Raw genomic sequence first — 10,909 nt, 5'->3', positions numbered from 1 at the left:
CTCACAATGTGGAAAAAATATATATATACATACATATATTTGTATATACATATATATGTGTATACTTATATATGTATATAATTTTTATCATGGTCCTTACCAAACACAATCATCTATTCACCTATCTGCACCCTTCACTACGATTATGAGGATAAGAATTTTGTCTTTTATTTCTATGACTTGACATTTATGCATTGCCTGGCACGTAGCAGGTTCCTAACAAATATTTGTTTTATTTCTCTTTTTTGGTGGGAGGTTGTTGTTGTTTTTGAACTTCTAAGACAAGTGGTCTCTATTATTCTGAACCTAAGAATAAAAACCCCAAATTTTATTAAAAACAAACTTTTTCAAGAGATGCTTGTGTAATTGATTTTACTTTTGGTGAGTAAAATCGACAGTGTGGGATCATTTTTTTAAAAAACCCAGGACTTCTGACAAAAGACATAAACTTAGAGTTAAACATGATGAATGTTGTAATTATTCCCTGAACTATAGTTACACGATATTAATACTAATATTTACCTTAAAATAGACTCCAAATTTAACACAGTGTCCTTCCAGATCAGGGGTAAGGCAGGCAGGTGTTTTCCCAATGGTGTTCCTCTCCTTGGGTGCTGTCAGCCCCAATGCAGTATTTCACAGCTAGACTGTAAACAAAAGTTATTCCAGTTGGCTCAACGTACATTCAATAGTAAAATCACAGAAACGAATGGTCTCTGTTCTCCAAAGTATTATCTTGAGCAGACTTTTATTATGAAAGTGTTATAGTTTGCACACATTACTCCCAGCTGGAAATTTGCGTCCAGTTTAACAGTTACATAATATAATCTTTCACGTGAGAATTTTGAGCAACACAATAGGGGCATGAAAATAGACTAACCTATCCTTCTTGGCAGAAAGTGTCTTGCTTAAAATGTAAAAGAAATTTTATTTTTGGGAACCCTGTGAATATGTTGGAGGAAACCTATGTCGTTGGACTTGACACTGGAGTTTCCTCTAGTAATAACCAGAAAGTTGTAGTTATCACCACCCAGTATAAAAATAAAATTTCCTCCAGGTTGTGTTTGTGCAGACACGCGTGTGTAGAGGGTTAGGTACCACCTACATTCGTTAGGTCATGAGGACCTGGAGGGTGACGCACAGTCACCCTGAAAACGTGTGAGGACCCCATGAAAACCCTCCATGGGGAGAGAATTCTGTCTCTGGATGGTTCTGAGGTGAGCACGGTGAGGTTAGAGCCAGCGCCCGCGGAGTGGGTACCATCTAGTGGCGCCCCTCCCCCGCCCGCCAACAGCTGGCCCAGAACCTTCCTTCCCCCGCGCCCCGTCGCGCCCCACAGTATCCCTACCTACCTCCAAGCCCCAGAACCACCCGCGACACCCGGACCCGCGCCCACCACCCCATCCCCCAACTCCCTCCAGGCGGGATCCCCTCGAGCCGCCGCGCTCGTTGCTCGCCCATTGGCCCGCGCGATCCGGGCCGTAAAGCGACTAACGGCTGCCGCTGGCCCGCAGGGTGCTGAGGAGATGGCGTCGGGATCCAGAGCCACGGTGCCTGAAAACTCGGTCCGAGCCGTCAGCCCCGGCCGGCGAGGCGAGAAGGCTGTCTCCGCGCTCACCGGGGACTCGGTGGAGGCGGGGACCCTGAAGAGCGCCGCGCCTTCCGTGCGGTGGGTGGTGGCCTTCCCTCGCCCCGTGAGGCGGAAAGCCGGCCGGGAGGCGGCCCAGCGGCGGCTCCAGCTCCTGCCGGGCTCTCAGGCCGAGGACCGGGGACAGGAGCCCGAGGAGGAGGAAGAGGAGCCCCTTCTGTCAGTGCCGGAGGAGGATGACGAGAAGGCGCAGCCACTGCCCCCAGTCTGCGTGTCCCCCATGAGGGGGATGTGGCGGGAGGAGAAGGTGGCGCTGTATTGCGACGAGGTGCTGCAGGGCTGCAAGGTGAGGAGAAGGAGAAGAAAACGGACGGGAATCCAGCACCGAGGGACTCGGGTCTTCCTCCTATGCTGATGGGGGTACAGAGGGCACAAAGAAACCCTGCATTTCAAAAAGTAAATTTACTCCACACTTCCAGGGCTTCCACCTTGTTAGAGGTTCCCAGGCCCTATTAAAGGAGTTCCAATTCGATTTTCCTTCAAACAGATCACATAGTGTTTTCTGGTTTCCTGAGAGGTTATCAGTGCCCAGGTATGCATCTTAGTGTTTTCGTTAACAATCTGTGCCCAAGCATAAGGATAAGGTTACTTAGCCTTGACTTTTACACTACAATAACTCAAAACGTTTTACACTTTAAGAGTGGTTCCCAGCCATCAGTCTAGGATGTGGAATGAGGTTTTGTAAAGAAGATACATACTTGGTAATACTGAATAGAGCAAATATTGTTGTTTCTAACCTGTTTTTTCTTTTTTTAAGTTATAGCAGAAGAATTTGTGTACAAGGATTTCATTGCACCGATGTTTATAAAATTTAAAAACTAGAAAGTAAATTTCCAACTATGGGGGCTGTAAAGAACTTGTGGTGGCTTCATGTAATGGAAAATCATGCAGCTGTAAAAATTATGTTTTCAGAAACTATAGATATGCTTATGCTATAATGTTAAGGAAAAAAATCAGAAGACAAAACATATGCTTCATATGTATGGATGAATATATGCATAGAAAAAAGACTGGAAGGAAATGCACCAAAAACATCAACAATGGTTATTCTGGCTGTCAGGATCAGGGGTGGTTTTTGTTTTCCTTATATTATCTGTATTTTGCCGATTTTCTGTAGGTTAACCATATTTTATAATCAGAAGAAAAATTTTAAAAGTACTGTTATTATAAAACTAGAATGGTATTTAATGACCAACTTATATTTGATATTCGGGGTTGGAGAAGGCTAGACCTCTTAAAGGCAATTGAAAAACATTTATATAAATCACAGTGTCATTAATCAGTCAGGGTCTAATGACTGAGTTTCATAATAGTTTATACTATTTATCATCCTGAGGTCGCTGAATTGAAATGTAGAAAATCAAATGGGCAGATAATTATTGAATGCTTAATATGCTCATTTGTTTTATAGAGTGGATTTCTATTTTAAATTTTTATGTACTGAATAAATTTTAAATAAGGTCAATAAATCTTTAAAGTTCAGAAAAAATCATTACTGTTTTTTAACATGATAATAACTATGTTTTTATATGTATAATTACAGTATACTTTTTGCTCAGTGGATTAATAAAACAAATTACTTAAAACATAGTAAGTAGATGTCTCATCTCTGAATTACTCTATTGAGTGAATAGATCTCTTTTAAATTTATTTTAATTTTTTAATGTTTCTATTTTCCATCAAATATAGATTCAGTTAAAAATCTGTTATTTCCCAGGTTTTTCATTATTTAAGGGTATATTGGTTTCATATTTAAATAGAAATCAGTTAAAAAAATATAAATCTATAATTTCATATATTTATATGTATCTATTTTTTCTTTTGCTAGGCAGAAGATGCTGATGATGCTATGTGTAAATACCTATCAGAAAAATTAAAGTTGAAAGGCAAATGGCTTGGAGTCTGGAAAACTAATCCTGAGTTATTCTTTGTGAAATATGAAGAAGCTTCTATTTCTTTTGTTGGTATACTGGTTGAGGTAAATAATTTTCACCTGATCCTTGTTCTTTGAGTGAAATTATCAGTTCTTTTTAAGACCAAAATGTAACCTTATTAATTTGAGGCTTTGATACTTAAACAAAGGTTGACAAAAGTTTACTTCTATTTTAAGTTTCTAAGCAAATTAATAGTGTAAAAAGAAGGTAAGGAGGGATATTAGCACCCATATACCTATAAACAGTTGTCATTAAATCAAATCTAGTAGTATGACATAATATTTATTAGCCTAGTTTCAATTGCTCAAATAACATAAAAATAACTAAAGTGCATTTCTTAAAATTTAGTAACTTAGGCTTTAATTAACTTGGGCCCTTTTTCCCCATCATTTCTCTTTAATCTTCATTTATCTGAATTATGAGGTTTAGTTACATTAGGAAAGAAAAAATAGATCAGAAAACTATTGGTAAATTTGAAATATTTTCCTATGAAAAGTGCCCTTTTAGTATAATACATCCACTTCCAAACCTTCAGCTGATACAATTTTGCTTTTATAGGTCTATATGTTAAATATTGTAGCATATTTGACATGATAAATTCAATTCACTTAAAGGTTAATTATCCTTGTATAGAAATCAGTATTTACAATCACAAATGGTACCCCTGTTTCAGATAGATATTTCAAATCTGTGATTTCGATGACAAGAAAAAATTGTGTTTGAAACTCATTACATTGCACACTGCCTGAAAACAATTCAATTCTGTGTTATATGGAAAAGTAAATTAGTGGTATTTTTACAGTAAAGGATGGCATATTTTCAGTCATAGATGCTACAAAAGAATATGAAAGTCTTGGGATTAATTTTCCAATACTACTCTATTTTTAGTGGTTCTTTGAGGTTTGACCAACTTCAGATTTTGAGTAGATTTTGCCTAGAACTTTCATAACTTCTTTGGACTTTTTTCATGTGGATAAAATAAGAGGAGGTGGACTCTATAGTATCTGAAAAAATTTTTTTAACAGTATAAGTTTGGGTTTTTTCAGTCAAGTTTTATGAGGAAGTCCCACATATACAACATATTAAAGTGGAACATTCCTGATTGAAATGAGGGATGGTAACATGGCAATTGCTTGGCTTCTCTCTCAACATCACATGATAGCCCCTACATTCCATAAAACTTTTCAAGATCCCTAAAGTTACATGGAAACTCACTGGATTAGGTTATCCAAAAATTCTATCAAGTTCTAAGATTTTACATGCAATATATTTGCTCTCTTCCTTATTCCAAAAATAACAAACAGGATTACACATAATTAGATTGCTTTAAAATCCTCTAGGAAATGCTAACGTCCTTTAAACATTAGAAAGGTGGGAAGAAAAGCGAGAACAGAATGAGAGCAGAACAACATACTGGCAGATTCTAATTCTTTGCATTACAAGGCATTGAGACTAGCTCTTGGGACCTCTTAAGATTGTGCTGCACAATTCACATTTGGTGGTTTTGTCTGCCTCTACTTCTTTAGTCTTACTTGGATTGAAATATCAACAGTGCTATATAATGCTCCTTGTTCTGAAGTTACAATAATTTATTCCTATGGACCTCAATCTCTGGCTTTAGCTTTAGATGCTATATTAGTTTTTCTATTGCTGCTGCAACAAATTACCACAAATTTGGTGGCTTAATATAAATTTGTTATTTTACAATTCTATAGGAAAGAAATCTGACATGGGACTAATTGGGCTAAAATCAAGGAGTAGACAGGGCTTATTCCTTTCTGGAAGCTCTAGGGGAAAATCTGTTTCCCTGTCTTTTCCAGCCTTTCTAAGTTACCTGCATTCCATGACTGTGGCCCCCTTTATCCATTTTCAAAGTCCTTCTCACACTATCTCTCTGGTTCCCTACAGTATAGAAACGTGCTTCCATTTTAAAAGACTCATGATTAGAATGGGCCCAACTGGGTAATCCAAGAGAACTTCCCCATCTCAATTCCTTAACCATAATTACATCTGTAAAGTCCCTGTTGCCTTGTAAAGTAATATATTCACAGGTTCTAAGTATTAGGGGACCATTTGAGGGCCATTATTCTGCCTAATACAGATCCATACAACAAAGAAAAAAAACTTGGAAATATAATATTTGATTGGAAGGAAATCTAGCATATCCTTCTTTGTTACAAAGTGGGCCAAATATTAAGAAAGTTTTTTATAAGCTCTGTAGAAAGCAATTTGGTAAAATACATTAAGAACTTTAAAATAGTTTATTTGTTGTAAGTCAGTTATTTCTCAATAAAGCTGGAAGAAATAAAAATAGTAATAAATAAATCGACCCCAATGCACAGAAAAATAAATAAAAATTAAAAATGTTCATTTTATTTCTAGAAATTCATTCTATAGAAATCATAAATGTAGAAAAAGATTTATGTATTTAAGGTAATCAAGTCATATTTATAAAATTAAAAATTGGGAAGACCATAAAAGTTTAATAATAGGATATGGGTCAAATAAATGGTAATTTATTCATAAGATAGAATATCATGTAGTTATAAAACTTATGATAACAAAAAAACTCTTAATGATTTGGAACATGCTCATTGTGTACATGAAGTAAAACAGAAGACACAAAACTAAATATACAGTATGATCTAGCGAAGTACATAGGAATAAAACTGGAAGATAAAGAGCAAAAGGTTAACAGTGATTATCTCTGATGACAGAATTTTGGTTGATTTTTTAAAATTTTGTAAAAAAAGCATGTCTAGTCACCATCAGTAAGCTTTCTTGGACAACATGCTTTAAAATTTTGTTTATATCCCTGATGAAGGCTTAGAGAATCTTTAATTTTCAGATATTTAAGGGAATTCTCAGTGGATTCTGGAAATTGGTTATTTACCTGATTCTGGTATATCATCGTTGTAAAGAGGAAATAGTAACTTTGAGCTGTGCTCAACATTCACAGCTTGCATCGCGGCTATTTCCACACAATCCCAACTCCAGTAATAGGCTCCTTGGTTTTAAAGCCTGTTTTAAAACTTGGTGATCTCTAGACCTGCTGGACAGCTTTTGGGATCTCCCTCCATCATCATCCTAGAAATTTCTTTCATCATTCTCTTGTGTAAATAACCTGTTTCCCCAAATTCCTTTTTTCTTAGTTTATTCTCTCATTTTGGCCAAGGATCTTATCCTAATAGCTTCACGGGTAAGGGCACAAAGTAGATAAAATTTTTGTGATATTGTTTGCTTGAAAATATCTTTACAGATCTTCAAGTTTATTTGACAGATTAACTGGATACACAAATTCTAGGTATGATTTCATGCCCAGAATTTGTAAAATTCTGTTCCATTGTCTTCAAACTTCCAGTGTTGCTGGTTGAGAATCCAGTGTCACTGATTCTTTGATGATACATATATATATATAGATAGATATATATATAGATAGATATATAGATATATAGATATATAGATATATACATGTATATAGATATATAGATATAGGTATAAAATATATGTATATATTTTTGTGGCTGTGTTGAGCCTTCGTTGCTGCGCATAGGCTTTCTCTAGTTGCAGCGAGCAGGGGCTACTCTTCTTTATGGTGCGCAGGCTTCTCATTGCAGTGGCTTCTCTTGTTGCGTAGCAACAGGCTCTAGGCTTGCGGGCTTCAGTAGTTGTGGTGCGTGGGCTCAGTAGTTGTGGCTCGCGGGCTTAGATGCTCTGTGGCATGTGGGATCTTCCTGGACCAGCACTCGAACCCGTGTCCCCTGCATTGGAAGGTGGACTCTTAACCACTGTGCCACTAGGGAAGTCCAGATGATATATTGTTTCCTGTCTGAAAACTTGTAGTATCTTCTCTTATAGTATTGTCCCCAGAGTCCTCCACCAAAATGATAGCAAAGGGATTTTTTAAAAGGTACCCAAGGACAAGAGATAGAAAAGGAGACAATAGCAACACAATTTAGAAGGTTTAAAACATATAAATAAATGACAACTGACTTAGTAGAGCTAAGAAAGTTGAATTCTGTTTACAGCAGGGAAAGCTGAAAAAAAAAAACAAAACACTTGATTTACACTGCATAACCCCAAAGGCTTAGGAATTGACTGTACTTATAACTTGAATTGGCTTGAAGATGGAGCTTGAATTCAAGAAGAATTGCTTGAAAGCTATTTAAGAAACAGACTTCCCTTCCAGGAAGATGAAGTAGACAAGCTTTTCCCTACTCTTCCTATCAAACCCTGGATTATATGTATAAATAAACATAAGACTCTGAAAGTTGGAGAGAAGGCAGATTGTCTAGGGACCTTGTGACACAAGGAATGACATGATGATGAGTTCCCTGGGCTTTGCTTCATATATCCTAGACTGTGTACCAGAGGAGCTGGAAATCTGGAAACACCAACAGGTGTAGGAAAAAAAATAAAAAATTCCCCTCAAAAGCCTGCTTTCTCTAGTCAGAGTCAGGAAAGGGACAGCCAAACAATACAGAAAAAAAACTGCTGCTCTTCACTCCCATCTTGCAAGAAAAGACAAAGTGAAGAACCTACACTTCCACCCTTGCCAAATTGTAACAAGGCACACTAACCCCACTCCCAGAGTGGTGTTAGAGAAGATCTAGTGGGAAGAAAATGGGGAGCTGGTGATAAGGAACTTTCCCTGCCTCCCATGATGTCAGTGTAGACTACATGGGCAGCCCGGACTACCACCCCCACTGGTAAAGGGACTCCTTCCACTCCCTGCAAGGATGGTGTCAGAAAAGGTCTAGTGGAGAATCAGAACTTTCACTATCACCCCCATGATGTTAGTGGAGACAACGTAGGGAGCAGTAATGAGGTGCTCTCCTCTCTCTGAGCCAGGTATCAGTGGAGGCCTAATAGAGAACCTGAACTCCCACCCCTGAATAGCAGTAACGAACAACCCCCTCACCCTCCAGGGTCAACAGAGGCTGAGCAGAGAATCTGGACTTCCATCCCCATCTGGCAGTAACAAAGCCCCTTTTCCATGCCGGATTGGTGTCAGAAGAGGACTGATAAAAGATTTAAATAAAATCAATACTCTCACAATGTAATACACAAAATGTCCAGGTTTCAATAGAAAATTACTTGTCATCACTCTCAATCACTTCTGAGACCCAGGAAGATCTCAACTTGAATGAGATAAACCAATAGACATCAACACTGAGATGACACAAATGTTAGAATTATCTGATAAGGATTTTAAAGCAGCCATCATAAAAATGCATCAATGAGCAATTATGAACACATGTGAAATGAAAAAATAGGTCTCAGCAAAGAAATAGAAAGTAAGTAAATGAAAGATATAAAGAAAATGAAAGATGTAAAGAAAAACCAAAACAAAGTTTTAGAAATAAAACTAAAAAATATATAGTAACTGCAATTAAAAACTCAGTGGATGTGCCCAACAACAGATTGAAGACAGAGGAAACAATCAGTAAACTTGAAGGTAGAATAATAGAAATGACCTAACTGAACACCCGAGAGAAAATAGAGGAAAAAAACCCCCAAAACCAAAAAATAAACAAATAAAAAACGGAGCCTCGGGGCCATGTTAGACTATAACAATTAATGTCCTCAGAGTCCTAGAAGAAAAGATTGGGCTGAAAAAAATATTCAAAGAAATAATGGCTGAAATTCCCCAAATTTGGCAAAAGACATAAACCTACAGATTTAAGAAGCTGGCTTGAGCAGCATGGTTAAAGATGGGAGTATCCCACTGAAAAAAAGATTGTGATACTTCATTGGTACTGAATGTTAGGATCCTCTGCCTTCTACCCTGATTCTCCTTCTAGAACACAGGCAGCTAAGGCATATCTCTCTAGGCATTAGAATTGAAAGATTCTTCTATGATAAGTTCAAAAGAAAAGATCTAATAAAGATTCCCATGGAAAGAGCCTGGGCAGAACATCTTACAGTGGATCCATAGTAGACTTGTTCCACACAGACCTTCCAATTACCTTTATAGTACTCAACTCTTAAATATGAGCAGACAGCCAAGGGTCACCAGACATTTGAGGAAACTTAAATATCAAAACAGTGGTTAAAACAGCAGAAAAGAAGACATTTGGAAGAAACAGATGACAGGGAGAAGAAAAACACACACACATATATAAAACTATTAATATTCTCAGAAAGAAGAGACAGGCTAAAGCATTCATGAAACAAGAACTGGATCCTGTATGATGGGAAAATTCCAAGAAAGAAAGAGAGCTTTTGGAAAATAAAAATACAACAGCAAGTGAAAAACTGAATAGAAGGATTAGAAGCATTAGAAGATAAAGTGGAGTAGAATCTCCCATAAAGTAGAGCTGAAGGACTAAGAAATGGAAAGGAAAGAGAGGAGAGTAGTTAGGGGATTGGGTCCAACATCCAATTAAATGTTCTAGAGAGAGAAAAGGAAGGAGGGAGGGAGGGAAAAAAAGAAGAGGAGAAGGAGAGAGAGAGAGAAATAGGAAGAGGAGAAAACAAGAACAACAGACAGAGGAAAGAAAATTGTCAAGTTGTGAAAGTTTCCTGGAAAAAAAGGACATGAATTTCTAAATTGAAAAGGCCCACTGATTGTCTAGCACGTAGTGAAATTTGAGAACATGAGGGCCAAAGAGAAGGTTGAGCAGGATTACAGAGCGAAAAGCTGTAAGTTCATGTAAATGATCAAGAGGCAGAATAGCATTGGACTTCTCAAAAGTAAGTTCTTAACTTTAAAAAGCTATGTAAGCATATTGTCAACAAAAGTGATATCCTAACCTAGAATTCTATACCCAGTCACACTATCAGTTAAGTAAAAGAGTAGAAAAAATTTTCTCTTTTCAAGGATGTCATATAGTATATAGCCTTTTCAGGTTGGTTTCTTTCACTTAGTAATATGCATTTAAGGTTCCTCCATGTCCTTTCATGGCTTGATGGCTCATTCCTTTTTAGCACTGAATAATATTCCATTGCCTGGATGTACCACAGTTTATTTATCCATTCATCTACTGAAGGGAATCTTGGTGGTTTCCAAGTTTTGGCAGTTATGAATAAAGCTGCTATAAGTAGCATTAGGTAAATAAAATCTACTTAAAAATAAACAATTTTATTGGAGATGTACTTGAACATGTTTAAAATTGATTATTGGAAGTGTATTTTTTTCAGCTTTATTGAGATTTAACTAACAAAATTGTAGGATAGGGTGTATAACATGATGATTTTTTATTTATATATATATATATATATATATATATATATACACACACACCCATATACATTGTGAAAGGATTCCCTTCATTAAGTTAATTAACATATCCATCACCTCACATATTCACACCCCCCCCCCCTT

At 37.0% G+C, this 10,909-nt stretch overlaps 1 protein-coding gene across 1 annotated transcript in view; it reads left to right on the top strand.

Annotated features, from left to right (window-relative positions):
- Positions 1 to 1,426: 1,426 nt before the first annotated feature.
- Positions 1,427 to 10,909, top strand: part of SHCBP1L (SHC binding and spindle associated 1 like) — a 40,702-nt gene continuing 31,219 nt past the window's right edge. Inside the window, exons 1-2 of the mRNA XM_007450133.1 lie at positions 1,427 to 1,934; positions 3,477 to 3,626. Of these exons, the coding sequence (XP_007450195.1) occupies positions 1,527 to 1,934; positions 3,477 to 3,626 (558 nt within the window). The 5' untranslated portion in view covers positions 1,427 to 1,526. The remainder of the gene's footprint in view (positions 1,935 to 3,476; positions 3,627 to 10,909) is intronic.

This window comes from Lipotes vexillifer, unplaced genomic scaffold, assembly GCF_000442215.2.
Source record: "Lipotes vexillifer unplaced genomic scaffold, Lipotes_vexillifer_v1.1 scaffold97, whole genome shotgun sequence".
Classification (NCBI taxonomy): Eukaryota; Metazoa; Chordata; class Mammalia; order Artiodactyla; family Lipotidae; genus Lipotes; species Lipotes vexillifer.
The sequence above is the reverse complement of the archived record's forward strand: the minus strand, read 5'-3'. Positions and strand labels throughout refer to the sequence as shown.